This window comes from Podarcis melisellensis (assembly GCF_964234715.1).
Source record: "Podarcis melisellensis genome assembly, chromosome: 17".
Lineage (NCBI taxonomy): Eukaryota > Metazoa > Chordata > Lepidosauria > Squamata > Lacertidae > Podarcis > Podarcis melisellensis.
The window spans coordinates 2,498,392-2,515,008 of record NC_138534.1 but is presented as its reverse complement, the minus strand read 5'-3'; the positions used below and the strand labels follow the sequence as shown (position 1 = coordinate 2,515,008).

Here is a 16,617-nt window from a genome sequence, read left to right as displayed (position 1 = left end):
ACAATGGACTCAATTATCCATTTTCTAAAGTGGTCACTCAGTTCATAAGTTTTCTTTCCATTTGTGAGCAAGCTGTTGACTTAACAGAACTGGAAACTAGATTCCTCCTGCTGCCCCCATCCCATGGATATGTGCTTGTCAATTCTGGATTGTCCTTAGTAGACTGGTCCGCTAGAGGTTATGCCATAATTAATATTTTGTAAGGGTGTTTCCAGTCAGGGGTTTAATACTGTAAAAGGATCACTGAGATATCACAAAATAGTTATTGGCAGCGGGTTTTCTTTAAAAGGAACTTATCAGATTTCCCTCAGAAAGCGTTAAATCTAGATTAAAATGTGAAGAAATACAGGCTGGCATTTTGATAATGTCTTAAGCACATTCCAAAAATGTTGCATGCATGAGGAGCATCAGTCCCACCGTAAACACCCATCTGGAGCCAACAACCTAGTATTTAAGGTACCACAAATCTTTGTGTTGTTTTCACACAGACAACACTGCTAACGATTCTACATCTATGGCACCACCCTTGACTCCCTGACCTACATTTGAAATACTGTACAGGGCAATATTTTTCTAATCTGTGACTGAAGTTATGTGGTAAGGTACAAGAGAGACAATTAAAAAAAATACAGTATTCACTATTTCTCCCCTTTTTCTATTTGCAAGTAACTTTTTTTTTTTTTACTGATCTAGGTCTGTGAGGACAGTGCAAACAGGGACAAATTATAAATGCAGATATTTGTCTACTAGGATTAAATATGTGCCTGGTATATAAGTCATAGAAATTTCTTGTGGCAAACACAAACACTGCCTGCAATTACCTATGTGGCTTTCTCCAGGAGTTATTAAATTATCCAACAATGCACATCTGGATGTGTGCAATGCATTAACAAACTGTGTGCGCATATGTGAGAGAGAGCACCATCAACCGCTGATCTGAAACACCTGGGGGCTTCACACTTATTCTACATGGCTACAGGTCCAGTATGTAAATACAGAGAACATGCTCAATAGCACTGATTAATTGTTGCCTAGATGACTGGATGTAAAATTTTTTTTTTAAAAAAAATCTTAGCGTATATGATCATGTCTCAACAAAATGTGTTTGTGTGTGTGTTGCTTTTTAGGTCCAGTCCTAGGATGAGCAACCCTTGCAACATAATCACACCTGGGACAGCCAAGAAATAAGCAAATAATAGCTTCCCCACTGCCACCATTCCTCAACACTGAATTAATGGTTGAGTGTGAAACACTCCAGTCTTTTCAACACCTCACCTTAGGGTATTTTGGTGGTCTCATCCTCTTGACACGTCCTGGAGGTAGTGTGCTTACTTGGAAGGTATTTGCAGACAGAAGAAGCATTCTGAGCTACCACACCTGAGCCCACCTCGTTTTATTGGTGTGGCCTCTTACGTCATTCTTCAAGTCCCTCCCTAGCTGTATGGTGCAGCCCCTCTAAGAAAAAGGTGGGGATCCTTTTTTGTGGGGGGAGTGAAAAGCTTTGATTCTTCAGCTTTTATTTTTTTATGGGTCAATTTCTCATATTCTCTCTTGACACTGAAGACAAACAAATATAAACACCTGAGGTAAGCAGCCCTTGCTGTGACATACTTTCACCAGGCTTGTTTTCTTTTGTTCTCCTACTAACAGTCCCGCCTGAGAAAGTGACATCGTCCTGCTATTTGCACTGCAAGAGAGTATATGAGAAACTGGTGTGGCAGCTGGGTTGGCAGGCCCTGTTAATCTTCTCAGCATTTTAGTAAGGAAACTACAGTGGTACCTCAGGTTAAGTACTTAATTCGTTCCGGAGGTCCATTCTTAACCCGGAACTGTTCTTAACCTGAAGCACCACTTTAGCTAATGGGGCCTCCTGCTGAGGTTCTGTCCAACATCTTTATAAATTACTTGGATTAAATAATTGAGAGAATACACATCAAATTTGCAGGTTACACCAAACTGAGTGTCATGGACTGGCTGGATCCAGAGGAGTAGTGGGAGGCACCAGCAGAGGAATCCCCAAGGGAAGAAGGCTCAGAGCCAGGGGATTAGTGGTGGGACAACAATGAGTGGTCAGAGAGAGAAGAGGGAGAAGACTGGGAGGAGGTTCGGAAGCTGAAGAGCACTTAATGAGCAGGAAGAGGCTATGGCAGAGAGCAGTCCAGACTCAGAGGCAGGAGAGGAAGGGGACCAGGAGACAGAGATGAGGCAGGCTGCTGAAGAAGACAGGGGGTCTCCCCCTCCTGCTGCAACCAGCTCCCCTCCCCCCTGGTCTCACAGAATCCATAGAAGTATGAAGGGGGTGGAGCAAATAGAGACATCAGAGCCTTAGGCTGCTGGGGAAGGAACTGCGACAGGAGCTTTGGTGAATGGTGGGGAGGCGGGGACCTTTCGTCCTCACAACTGCCTCATTGGGGCAAGACCTACTGGGAAGAGTTGCTGTGATCACTAGGCCTGCGCTGTTTTGGGTTCTTTTAATAAAGTGTTTTAACTTCACTGACACCAGGTGTTTTATTGCTGCCCTTAACTTCAGCTCCTGACAGAGAGGTAGCTAATGCCACTGAAGACTTGGGATTCAAGATGATCCTAACAGATTGGAGAACTAGGCCAAAACTAATTTCAATAAGGACAAATGTAAGGTTCTGCACTTAGACAGGAAGAACCAACTGCACAAATGTAAGATCTGGCTTGAGAATGAGGGAGCTGGGTATGTTTTGCCTGGAAAAGAGGAAACCGAGAGAAGATATGATTGCCATCTTTAATTATTGAAAGGACTCTCACATGGAGGATGGAGCAAGCTTGTTTTCTCCTGCTCTGAAGGGTAGGATTTGAACTAATGGATTCAAGTTACAAGAAAGGAGATTCTGACTAAACATCAGGAAGAACTTTATGACAGTAAGAGCTGTTTGACATTGGAAGAGACTCCAACAAGAGCTGGTGGATGGTCACCTGTCATTGACACTTTAGTTGAGATTTCTGCATTGCAGGGGGTTGGACAAGATGATCCTTGAGGTCCCTACCATGATTCCATGATGACATAACTGTTATCTATGTAATGTAAACTGTGTTATCTATTATCTAAAATAATTTTAACCTATGGATTCCACATAATTGATATAGGACAGAATCCCTGCTTCATCCATAAGCGTGCACTGAAAGGGTAGGGATGGGGAAGAACTGAAGGACTCTATAATCACCCTGATTGTGAGTACAACAGAATGTCTAAAAGGTGTTAAGACTTTGGCAACCCCAGCAGCAATCAATGCACAGTTTTCTGGGAGCAAATTTCACTGAAGTCAGTGGAACCTATTCCCAAGTAAACACGCATTGCATCAGGGTGTGATCCACACAGAGTGCTTTTGAATGTGTTCCATCCAGGGCTTTTTCTTTTTTATATATATATAAATATTTATTAAGATTTTTGAGTACAAATACATAAATAGCAAACAACTTTACTTATATAACATACTTTCTTCACTTCTTTGGACTCCCTCACGTCTCCTGCTCCCACTTACATTGTAGAAAAGTTTTTCCAAGCAAATTATCATCTTGTTTACAATCTTATATCCGCTCATTTGAATACAATCTAACAGTTCTCCAAAAAAAAGTTTATACTTTCTTTAATCTCACTTATCGTCAAATTCAGATCTAATTTAGTGGTGGGCAATTATTTATGATCTGGCATCCTTCTTAACATTCAGCCAGATCACAATATCTTTGTAGATAAATCTTAAATTTCTTCCAGTCTTCTTCAACCCTCTCTTCTCCCAGGTCTCGGATTCTGCCAGTCATCTCGGCCAGTTGCATGTAGTCCATCAGCTCCATCTGCCACTCTTCCAGTGTGGGTAGATCTTGGGTTTTCCAGTTCTTAGCGATGAGTATTCTTGCTGCCGTTGTTGCATACATGAAAAATGTTCGGTCCATCCAGGGCTTTTTCTGATGGTACTCAAGGGAGTGTAGTACCAGCACCTTTCCCTCCCCCGGTAAGTGTGGCACTTACTGCAACAGCTTCATGGCGAGTACTGGTTCTATCAATCTGGGAGGAAGGATATACAGTGGTACCTCGGGTTAAGTACTTACCGTAATTTGTTCTGGAGGTCCGTTCTTAACCTGAAACTGTTATTAACCTGAAGCACCACTTTAGCTAATGGGGCCTCCTGCTGCTGTCGCACCGCCACCACGCGATTTCTGTTCTCATCCTGAAGCAAATTTCTTAACCCAAGGTACTATTTCTGGGTTAGCGGAGTCTGTAACCTGAAGCGTATGTAACCTGAAGCGTATGTAACCCGAGGTACCACTGTAGAGTGGAACCTCGGTTTTCGAACGTAATCTGATCAGGAAGTCTGTTCGATTTCCAAAATGTACAAAATCTGAAAATCAAAGTGTTGTCGGCAAAGTGAATGGTGAGAATGGAAAAATGTGCCGCGGAAGCTGTTTGACTTCCAAAGTGCGTTTGAAAATGAAAGCATTCACTTCTGGGTTTTCAGTATTTGGCTTCCAAAACGTTCAGCAGCCAAGACATTTGAAAACCAAGGTTCCACTGTACAGTGTTTAGGGAATGTTCTCATCTTGGGCTTTTGATTAATAAACTTCACTTTCTGATTTTTTATATATGTTGCTATTTATAACACACCTAATCAAGCTTCCTGTGCTGGGTGTAGCAACCAACAGCTAGCTAGCTTGTGTATTTTTTGCTTATACTAGATGTCTGCAGCAATCTGCTTTTCTGTTAAATATATTTTGATAAAACAATTCTGCTTGGCTATTCTGGGCTTGTTCTTTTAAACTGTTTTCCACTGTAATAACACACTAGCATGGTCTGGTGTTCGAAGGGTGGAGGAAGAACACACAAGAACATGGCTGTGTCTCATAAAGAAGAGAGTGCCTAGGTTTTGCCAAAAATGTTCTGTTTGGTTTTATCTTCTCTTCTTCTTCTTTGATGATCACTTGTAGCCAAGTAAGATTGTCTTCCACAAACATGGTTTTAATAGTGAGTCCGTAAGTGACTGTGGAGGCCAATTCTGGATCCACACATCCTTCCACAGTGGGGACATAGGTTTCTGGGTGGGAGTTTTATGTGCCCTTTTAAATTATTTAAATAATTTATAGAATGCATGAATGCTCTTTGAATAATCAGTGTTGTCTGATTATGACTGGCTGGATCCAGAGCAATCTCCATGCAAATAAAACAGGATGAATGCTCAAGAAACAGGTTGTCTTGAAGTTCCTGTCATTGGTGCTATAATAGTGCATTAGTGGCAGATTTAATAATGTCTCATCCACATATTGTTCTATAATAAATATAATAATATTTTTTTATTTATACCCCGTCCTTCCTGGTTCAAAAAAAAAAAGGGCTCAGGGCAGCGAACAACAGATTTAAAACACTGAATTGTAATACAACATAGAAGCAGCATAAAATACAATATAAAAGCATGAATAACAATAAAATTCAAAGTTCAAAAATCAATTTGGGGGAAATCCATCCAATAAATATTAGATAGTCACCAGGGCTAGCTGGCTGAATTAGTCCTACTTGAGCCAGCAAGGAGGCCAAGGGAGAATTAGCTGTGGGGTCCCAGAGCGGGTAATCTTCATAAAGGGAGGGGGAGGGAAGAGAAGGGAAATAAAAGATCAGGCTGAATTCAGATTAAAGGCCAGGCAAAATAGCTCTGTCTTACAGGCCCAGTGAAAGGAGGTTAAATCCTGTAGGGCCCTAGTCTCATGGGACAGAGCATTCCACCAGGTCGGAGCCATCACTGAAAAGGCCCTGGCTGTGGTGGAGGATAGTCCGACTTCCTTAGGGCCTGGGACCTCTAAACTATGGTTATTCATGGACCTCTGTGGGGCATACCAGGAGAGGCGGCCCCATAAATATGAGGGCCCTAAGCTACAAAGGGCTTTAAAGGTCAAGACCAGCACCTTGAACCTGACCCTATACTCCACCGGGAGCCAGTGCAACTGGTAAAGCACTGGGTGAATATGCTTCCATGGCAGAGACCCTGTGAGGAGCCTCGCTGCAGCATTCTGCACCCGCTGGAGTTTATGTGACAGTTTCAAGGGCAGCCCTGCATAGAGCGAATTACAGTAGTCAAGCCTGGAGGTGACCGTCACATGGATCACTGTGGCCAGGTCGGGGCGGGAAAAGTAAGGGACCAACTACTTGATGTGGTGAAGACCAAACTGCGGGAGGCAGTGGAAGACAGGAGTGCCTGGTGTGCTCTGGTCCAGGGGGTCACAAAGAGTCGGACTAAACAACAACAAATGGTATATTTCCAAGGTGTCCTTCATTAATTTATAATTTTCCTGTAGCCTACTTTGTAAGTTGTTTGAGTCATTTTCGTGTAAAAGGCAATGAATAAACTTAATAAATGAATAAATAACTCTCACAAATAAGAAAATACCAGAATGATTCTCAATTTGCTTAGAGAATAATCAGTGAGATCTACTGCTGAGATTACTATCTAAACCTGATAGTGGCATAGCTGATATGTCTACTACATTTAGAATCTCAGTATTGCACCTTTTCTTGTTTCTGCATCTAGAACTTGTATCAGCATCTGCCACTAAATTTTCCCACTACCCAGATGCCCTCCACATTCTGCTCCTCTTGTTGATACAAGTAGATTATAAGCTATGCCTTATATTTCTGCCCATTTCCCCGGATACTCTGACCTTTGCTTCTGCAGCTTAGCAATGTTTCCTGCTCTCTTAAAAAATCCTTATCCATTCTCCCTTGCTGCTACATATTTTATGCCTAGAACTCCCTTCTTGAGTGCATACACCTCTCATATTTCAATTCTTGTTTTCGTGATACTTGTATTTAGAATCAACTCTCCTCCAATAAAACTAAGCCTACGTGGGAGCATGTGATGTCATTTGTTCACATTCATCCCTGGTTAAATTTATTTATTCCCCACAATCTTTCTTTCTTTCTGTTGTTGCCCCATCCACACTGGTTTACTATGTGTTTGCAGCCATTTGTACTCCCATTTAATTTGTATAGTCCACAAGACATTAACCACCCCCAGGCTCCAAACTGCTCCATTCAGGATCACAGGTTATTGTTTTGGTGATTTGGATGGGTGGATCAATTGTTACTAGTCCTCTTTCCATGCCCTCTACTTCCCCAATTCTTTAATTTATATTCTGCCTGTGCTTGTAACTATTTTAAATACACTCCTAAGTAAAGCTATCAACATCCAGTAGCTCCCAAATATCTCTAGGTATGTGTATGTCCTAGTATTTTGGGGTCTTGCTTCACCATTGAAGATGAAGCTGGAAGCCACAACCCTAAAATGTTCCACCTCTGTTATTCCAAGGATTTTGCTCTCCCCACCCCCTTTTAGGACGTACTAGTCCCAGAAGATGGATCCATCCCAGAATAGTGTTGAAAATATGCAAGATACTTCTCCACACAAACTTTTGAATTGGTCTCTAATTAGTTATTGCTAGGAGAAAGATTTCCAAAGATTTCATATGCTAATCCCTATAAATTAAATATTTTGGCTACTGGGTTTTTACTTCCTCTTCAATAACAAAGATTATAAAACTGAATTGAAATTAAGTTACTTTTCTCCATCTTAATCCGAATAAACGGCCCTAAATAGCCTCGGCCCAGTATACCTGAAGGAGTGTCTCCACCCCCATTGTTCAGCCCGCACACTGAGGTCCAGCTCCGAGGGCCTTCTGGCAGTTCCCTCCCTGCAAGAAGTGAGTTTACAGGGAACCAGGCAGAGGGTCTTCTTGGGAGAGGCTCCCACCCTTGGAACACCCTCCCATCAGATGTCAAGGAAATGAGCAACTATCTGACTTTTAGAAGACATGTGAAGGCAGCCCTGTTTAGGGAAGTTTTTTAATGTTTGGTGTTTAATCGTGTTTTTAATATTCTGTTGGGAGCTGCCCGGAGTGGCTGGGGAAACCCAGCCAGATGGGGGGGGGGTATAAATAAATTGCTGTTGTTGTTATTATTATTATTATAAATAACTACAAATGCATTTTCAACTGTTCATCTTGAAAATACATTTGTTGCATAGTACTTAATTCCTTGCTTTTGAATTATGGTGCTGGAGGAGACTCTTGAGAGTCCCATGGACTGCAAGAAGATCAAACCTCTCCATACTGAAGGAAATCAACCCTGAGTGCTCACTGGAAGGACAGATTGTGAAGCTGAGGCTCCAGTACTTTGGCCACCTCATGAGAAGAGAAGACTCCCTGGAGAAGACCCTGATGTTGGGAAAGATGGAGGGCACAAGGAGAAGGGGGCGACAGAGGACGAGATGGTTGGATAGTGTTTTCGAGGCTACCAGCATGAGTTTGACCAAACTGCGGGAGGCAGTAGAGGACAGAGGTGCCTGGCGTTCTCTGGTCCATGGGGTCACGAAGAGTCGGACACGACTAAACGACTAAACAACAACAACAACAAAACTTAATTCCTATCAGCAAGGTTGCTGTCTTTTTAGAAATGTGTGCCGAATCCTAGAATGTACCTGTCACATGAACAGTTGGGATGGAAGACTTCAGGTCAGCCTTACTGGAGAACTGGATCTGACACCTTTGCTACAATCTGCAGATTTTCGAAATTCTGAAAATTCAGTATTTTGGCTGCGCTGCATAGTGCGACAATAGAAATATATGCATGTATGGAGGGCATATTGAGTTTAAAAATGTGATGATTCGTGGGCACTGGGTTGTATTCAACTAACCCCCTTTCCTCCCCTCCAATTCTGCTTCGGAGGGTCGGGGCGCCCCTGGAGAGGAGGGGGGACACGTTCGCTTACGGGGGGCGAAGTTCTTGCGCTGACGAAAGTGCTTGCCGGTGCCGCCCTGGATGCAGCTGAGCCTCGGTTTCGGAGCTTCATGTTGGAGGACGTTCTCGGGTCGGGCCAGCTGCCAGGCACCATCTCCATCTCCGCGGCTTACGTGCCGGGCTGAAGAGGCCCGGGAAACCCGCGCCCGGCCCCGCCGGCCCCTTGCTCTCCATCCCCGCTTCTTTCCGCGGCCATTTGCTGGCCAGCCGCGTCAAGGCGCACGGCGCGCGCGGCGGAGCGAAGGGACAGCGGCGCCCAGGACCCCTCACGGCCGGCCGGCCGGCGGGCAAGGCTGACCCGCGGGCGGACGCCGCGCACCTGCCGCCGCCGCCGCCGCCGCGCTGGGGCTTCCCTTCCTCGGGGCCGCTGAGGAAGAAGGCGCCCTTTCTCCGCGCTTCGGCGCGCTCTGGAGCGGGGGCGCGGCGCGAAGAAGAGGCCCGCCGCCGGCCTCCTCTCTTCAGGCGAGAGGAACCTCCGCGTCCGCGGCCTCCGCCTCGTCGCTTCTGAGGGAGGAAGGAGAGCAAGGCCTGCCTCGCCGTTCCATTGGCGCCGGCGCCGCTCTGCCCGCCCCGCCCCCGCCTCCGTCCCGCCGCCGCCGCCTGGGCGAGAGCAGCCGCTTCTGTCTGCGCCGCCGGCCTCCCTCCGCCGCTCGCCATGGCCCGCGCGGGGGCCGCCTCCTCCCCCGCGCCGCCGCCCCCGCTGCCCGCCCTGCCCCTGGCTCGGGAGGCGGCGGCCGAGGAGGAGGAGGAGGAGGAGGAGGAGGAAGACCCCCCGTCCCGGACCCTGGTGCCCCGCTCCTCCCCGGTGCCCAGGCCCCAGGCCGCCGGCGGGGGAAGCAGCTCCTCCTCGGGCGACGAGGACGAGGAGCAGCTGCAGCCGCCGCCCGAGCTGCGCCAGCCCCCTCGCTTGCCAGGGCCTCTCTGCCCGCCCCCGGGCCCGGCTGGCCCGCTCTCCCCGCATGGCCAAGGGCAGCAGCAGCATGTCCCCGCTGCCACGGAGGAGCCCTCCCAGAATGCTGCAGGCCGGCACGTGCTGTTCGCTGATGCCCTGGGCCTGCCCTTGGCCCGCTGGCGGCGCTATCAGCCCTGGCCGCCCCCATCTCCTGAATCGCCCCCTGAGGTGGTGCCCCCCTTGGCCTCTTCCCAGCCACCCTCCCCTCCTGCCCCCTACTTCCTGCCATCTTTTGTGTTGCAACCGGCGGGGCAAGGTGAGGAGGAGAAGCTTGGGCGCCTGCGCCAGGCCAAGGTGGAGCTGGAAGAGTTGCTGCCCCCAGAGCCAGGGGAGCCCCGGGTGTTGCGTGGCACCGTGCGGGTGCTCAACGTTTCTTACCACAAGGCTGTGCACGTGCGGGCCAGCCGAGACCGCTGGCAGAGTCACCGGGACTACCCTGCCCTCTATATTCCAGGGGGTTCGCCAGACGGGGGCCTGACGGACCGCTTTGCTTTCCGCCTGGAATTTGGCGATGAGGATGAGGAAGAGGAAGAGGAAGGAGGGCCCCGGCTTGACTTTGTGGTGCGGTACCAGACCGAGGAGGGCATCTACTGGGCCAACAATGACGGCAGGAACTACAGTGTGGTACTGAAGGGGGCTGCACCTTCCCAGGGTGTGCCAAAGAGGTCTGGCAAAGAGGGCGAATTACGAAGACTCAAGAGCTGTATGAGGCCAATCAAAATCAGGTAATGCCCCGCAGTGTTCTGTGTGCCCATTTCCAAAAGCTGTTGGCACCTGGACCCAATCCATGGCCTGGGGCTTTCTGCTCTCACATCCCTCATGAATCCATTAGATACTGCTCTGCTCAAAAGAGGGGGTTGGAACCAAAGTTTCTTGCTTCCTTAGCCCTGTGAGAAATCGCTCAGCCCCTTTCAGGATAGAACGTCTTGCCCAGCAGTATTGTTTCCCAGTTTGCTTGGACCCTATGTGCAGTAACCTCTAATATTTGCAAATTGGAGATGCTCCTTTAGGTCACAAATTTCCTTTTGAAGAGAGGGACTAGCTACTGGTTTTTGTTTTTTTGCTAAAAGGAAACATAAAATATATGGTGTATTAATTTAAGCACTAAGTAGGCTTGTCTCAAAGGCTCTCCTCCTATCTCTGAACTGCTTTTAATGGGTCCCTTTTTCCTCTTTGTCTCTCACTTGTACCTATGATTCCTTAGTGAAATAAGGGCATCCCTAAGGGAGGTACAAATAGTTGTCAGAGAAGGTGTCAGCTTGGTTTTGGCCCCTCCCAGATAATGCCTTAGGCTTAGGGTATTTTCACACATGGCCCTAAAAACACCATTGAGTTCATATTTTAATGTTAATGTGTAGAATGTGGAAGAGAACCATTTTAAGGCAAACATGTATACTAGTTACTGTTGGTTTTGCATACTGATTACAGAAAAGCAAAGTCTTTTCAAGGCAGTTCAGCACTTAGATGTGGCAGGCATGATCACTGCACACACTGGTGTTTGTCACTTGTAGATAACACGCAGATGTTTAAAGTCATCTGTACAGATGTTTAATCTGTACACATTAATTTGTCAATCTTTGTTGGTCCATGTTTTTTAGGCCTTGTTCTTGCTTTGATGTTAAATCTATGTGTGACTTATACCACTTCAGACTGAAGATGGAGGCTCATATGAACCATCACCACCCAACTGTTCTTCCCTGTACACATGTCATTGTTTGCTGATAACCCAAAATCTGCTACCTAAGGTGATCAGCCATTTGGTAGGCTGAAGCCAATTGCTTCACATAACAGATTTTGTGGTATCATTAAGGGATAGTGACTTCTGAGTTATATTTTTACCACTATACCAGAAGGGCATTGCTTGGATTTTACTGTAGGAAATGATGGTGTGTGCATGCACAGGTGTCGCCCCACTTACATGGGGGTTACATTCCGGGTCCCCCCCCCAATAAGTGAAATCATGTAAAGTGGGAAGCAGCCTCTAAATGCCGATTTCCTCCTCTCCAGCTCTCTCTCCCATTCTCTCCAATCCAGACCAAAATATTTAGGGGCTGGAGGATGCATGAGAAAGTGGCTGTTGCTGTTGCTCTACCCCTCACGTCAGCTGTTAGGTGAGGAGGCTGAGCAGCGTAAACAAAGCCCTGCTGCTGCTTCGGTCTCTTTGGGGCTTCCTCCGCCCTCTCTGACATCCTCTTTGGGCTCTGGGGAGAGTCTCCTTGCAAGCCACAAGGACTTTCCCGCTCTCTCCTACCATTTTCCGGTGTGATTCTATTTATTTATTTATTTATTTATTTATTTATTTATTTATTTATTTATTTAATTTCCTGGCACCGTGTGTATACACAGTTGCGCATGAGTAGAATGTGTGTAAGTGGGGAGATGCCTGTAACTTCAAGTTTAGCCTTTAGTGGCTTGTGTGAAAGCCAACTTACCTGAAGAACCCAGAGCCAGCACTACCCCACTTTGTTAAGTATTGTAACAAAGTAGACTATGACAGACATTGTGATCACCACCATTGCTAAGTATACAAACAGAATGATAAACAGTTCTGTGTTCCCCCTCCATTTCCTTCCTTTGTTGACTTAGTTTTCATGAAGAACCCAGAGAACGTCAGGTTTTTGTTTGTGGTAGACAGACAAAAACTACTGAGGCATTTCAGGGCTACTGTCCATTTAATTACACATTTCCTGTATTTCATTACTTCCCGTTGATCAACAGAAAGCAATAAAGCAGGACCTGCAAATGGGATACTTTATTAACATTAGACAGAACCTTTGCTGACTGGGACAGATTTGTGAGCAAATGTGGTGCAAGAATACTGTCCATGGGAAAGGCCATTGCAGGATATTAAAACACTGCATTAAATGTGATGTGTAGCCTTTGTCTTAAGTCCGTTTTTAAGCTAATAATCAAAATTTTAATTGGACCAAAGGGTTCCAATCTGGAAGCAACCCCTCACACACTCTGATTCTCAAAAATATAAAAAAGTAAAAAAAATTAAACCTTCCTACTACTATGTAACATTGATTTGGTCTGTGGTGTTTCAGAAGGCACTTCCACTTTGCCAAAGCCTTCAGACGCAGGATAGAGTAGCAAGCTGGAAGAAGATAGTGCTCTTCTACCTTTAATAGTTGTAGAGAAGAAGAGATTTCAGCAGATGTTCCTTGAATGACAAGCTATACCCGCTGAAATCACAGGAGTGTGAAAGTGTAGAATTCCTATCCTATTTTTTTCATTTGGCTCTGCTATAACAGGAGGAGGAAGAAGATGGCTGGTTAAGCAGATAGGGAAACCACAAGGGGTGGGGGAAGCAACAACTCTAGAATTGAAGTGACAGCCAGCCTGTTCCCTTAGTTGTGGGCCTGGAGAGGGAGCAAAACGCTCCCACTACAGGGACCAAAAACAATTCCCTTGACTTGAAGCAAGGTTTCTCTGTGAGTAACTATCTGCTCATGACTAAGGGTCTGCTCACAAGCAAGTCAAGGTAGCAGGGACTGGGTGTGACTGGCTGGGGGGAAGAACATGGGAGTAGCCAGATTTTTTGGCAGGCTTTTGTTAGGGCGGGACAAAACCTCAGTTGGTTAAGTATTTTTATTGATTGGGGGGCAGCTTTTCCCCCCTGGCTATGCCCATGGAGAAGAAGGGGAGACCGAGGAAGAAATTCTGCAACTAGAGAGAGGTGAAACAAAAAAAATTCCTTCCAGTAGCACCTTAAAGACCAACTAAGTTAGTTCTTGGTATGAGCTTTCGTGTGCATGCACACCTCTTCAGATACCTCACTTTTAAGGTCCTACTGGAAGGAATTTTTTTTGTTTTGACTATGGCAGACCAACACGGCTACCTATCTGTAACTAGAGAGAGGTGGAACCCCTTTCCTGCTGGCTCGGGCCAAAGAGGCTTCAACCATCTCCTTGCTCCCTCGCATTGTCCTATTAGCACTTTGGGAACAGTACAGAAATTCAGAGGCTTCTTGGAAATCTTCAGGATTATTGTGATGTGTGAGGTCTAACCATTTTGATCTGTTGTATGTTCCCCGGATAATGACAAGGGACTTGCCTGGTTTTTTTTGTCCTTGTTATATCTGGGAAAGCACAAGCAGTTGTTTTTCCTGCCTTGGGATAGGTTCAAAATGTTTGTGTTCCCTTGAGCTATGTCTTCTAAAAAGTGATGGTAATACCATGGTACCTCGGGTTACATATGCTTCAGGTTACATAGGCTTCAGGTTACAGACTCCGCTAACCCAGAAATAGTACCTCGGGTTAAGAACTTTGCTTCAGGATGAGAACAGAAATCATGCGGCGGTGGCAGCTGGAGGCCCCATTAGCTAAAGTGGTGCTTCAGGTTAAGAACAGTTTTAGGTTAAGAATGGACCTCCGGAACGAATTAAGTTCTTAACCCGAGGTACCGCTGTAATTAAATAATACTTATTTCTAAAAGTATGGAAAAGGATGAACATGTGGTATCCATCTTGAGCCTTAGGATAGAAGAAGTGATTATTTGTCCAAGGACAGTGGTATCTAGAAATACAGGATTTTGGTGACCACATAAAGCATGGGAGCTAGAAGAAGAAGAAGAAGAAGAAGAAGAAGAAGAAGAAGAAGAAGAAGAAGAAGAAGAAGAAGAAGAAGAAGAAGAAATGGATTAATTTTTGCATTTTATTCAGTGCTAGCATTATATGTGATATTTCACAAAGCATAAGGGTCCCTGCACTGAGGAGTTTTCAATCTGAAATTCAGTATAGGGGAAACAACAAGGGGAGGGAAGTGGAAGCATGGGGTGAACAAATAACATGCCATTGTTTCAGTTGTACATGCTTTGACTTAGTTACAGAACTAAGGAATTGTGCCAAATGCTTCATGGAAAAGATAGATTTTGAGAATGAATTTAGGAGACATAAAAGGCCTCATACAGGTGTTCTGGGATGCAGGTCCAAGCATATGGGACAGGAAGGGAGAGTTTTGTTGTTGCAAGAATTTGTAGCAAGCACTTTGACTACTTTAAAAGCACTATGTGAAAGACTAACTTCTATTATTAAACATTTTAAAGCATTGGCAACTTGATTGATGTTTTGCATATCCCATTGGTATTTATGTAGTTGGCTTGGAGGGAAAGAGTGTTGAGATTATTGGGAGTAGGATGGATGAAGGGCAAGGGTTCATAATGTTTTCTTTTTATTATTACAAAAGTATTTTTCTTCTAATAAAGTAAAAAACAAAATTATAAATATTTTTATCAAAATATTTAAAATGAATATTAAAATATGCATGTGCAGAGGGAAGAAGTAAAGACAAAATGCTTGAAACTTGTTTTATTTGCAGCCTCAGGTGGAAGCATGTAATCTTTGTGGTCTCTTGACTCTACTGATGACAGTATATAAAGTGAGCAGATGGTATCAGTGGAAATCCCCACCACCCGTCACCTGCAGGATTGTATTATATTTGTAACTTGCTTTCTCAGGTGATATTTCTTAACTAGGGTGGAAACGATCACAGAACCATGCTCTGTTCTGTGTCTCATGTTGTAGACTGAATCTGGGTGAAGACAGATAACATTTTAACAATGATCAAAGCAACCTCTTCACTAGTGGGGTGTAACCTACCTTAAGTGCACATATACCATTAAGTTGAATGCTGGATTATTCTCCCTTCCCCTCATGCTTCAGACAGCTATCTAGTTTTCATGTTTTTATGTTCATCTTTCACATGGACTCTCCTTTCTTGGAGGTTTTTAAGCAGTGGTTGGAGGGGCATCAGCCATGGATGCTTTAGCTAAGATTCCTGCATTGCAGAGGATTGGACTAGATGACCCTTGGGGTCCCTTCTAACTCTGCAATTCTATGATTCTATTCCTCTCCCCGCCTCCCAAATAATCTAACAACGTTTCAGATTTGCTCTGTAGATGGAGGAGAGGTTTATTGGTGAGGTCATGGACACTTGTTAATAATTTTCCCCTGTTGCAAACTAAAGTATAATGAAAACTTGCAGAACCATTTTTAAGTTTGTCTCAGGATGGAAAAATATACTTGTGTTTTGAGGCTTGTTTTTGAACGCGCCTCAGAAGTCGAACGGCTTCCACTGTGTGTTTTTCAATTTTCTCAATTGAATTTGCAGACAGCCTTTTGCACCTTGGTTTTTGAATGTTTTGGAACTCAAATGGTCTTCCTGAACAGATTATGTTCGAGAACCGAGGTACCGCTGTACCAGTTATCTTTGAAGGGGACAAACCAATGATAAATGCTCCTGTGCATGCCTCATTGAAATGAGCAGGGACTGCTTTTGATCAGCTCCCATTCATTTCAATGGGGCTTGGATCGAAAAAGCTTCTGTTGGATTATGTCTTAAAATTTTAAGCAAAGGGCAGGGACAAAACAATAGCAGCGCAGAAAGGCAGGCAGAGAGAGAAATGCACACACATCCATGAATTCTGCCAAACTCTGTAAGCATCTGAATCTCTTCCACATCCTCCCATTTTGTTGATAAGATAAGGATCAGTTTATCAGTCCCCACTTGCTTTGTTGGGTGTTCTGGGCCTTTTCTTGGAATTACTGTATGTTCAATTAAGTTACATACCACCCAAACCCAGAGCTTGGGAATTTGTCATTATGATTGTATGGGCTTTGCACTAATAAGTAAAGAGCAAAACTCTGCAGCAGGGTAACCCCAGTTCTACAGCAAACAAAGCTGAATACTGAGACACGTATAAATTCTACAGAATTCCCATATATTTGCTTATTTGGCAAAAAGTATTCTGCTTCCGCTACATGGAAGGAAGAAGAATTTGGCAGGATACTGTCCTTTTCCCTGACAAGTACAGTACCGTAGTTTTCGCCCTATAGGTCACACTGTTTCCCCTCCAAAAA

General features: G+C 45.0%; 1 protein-coding gene across 1 annotated transcript in view; it reads left to right on the top strand.

Annotated features, from left to right (window-relative positions):
* Positions 1 to 9,461: 9,461 nt before the first annotated feature.
* The window catches only part of LOC309360595 (putative G-protein coupled receptor 173), a gene marked incomplete at its 5' end in the record, with an annotated part of 76,492 nt that continues 69,336 nt past the window's right edge, over positions 9,462 to 16,617 (top strand). Inside the window, one exon of the mRNA XM_081895218.1 lies at positions 9,462 to 10,483. Within this exon, the coding sequence (XP_081751344.1) occupies positions 9,462 to 10,483 (1,022 nt within the window). The remainder of the gene's footprint in view (positions 10,484 to 16,617) is intronic.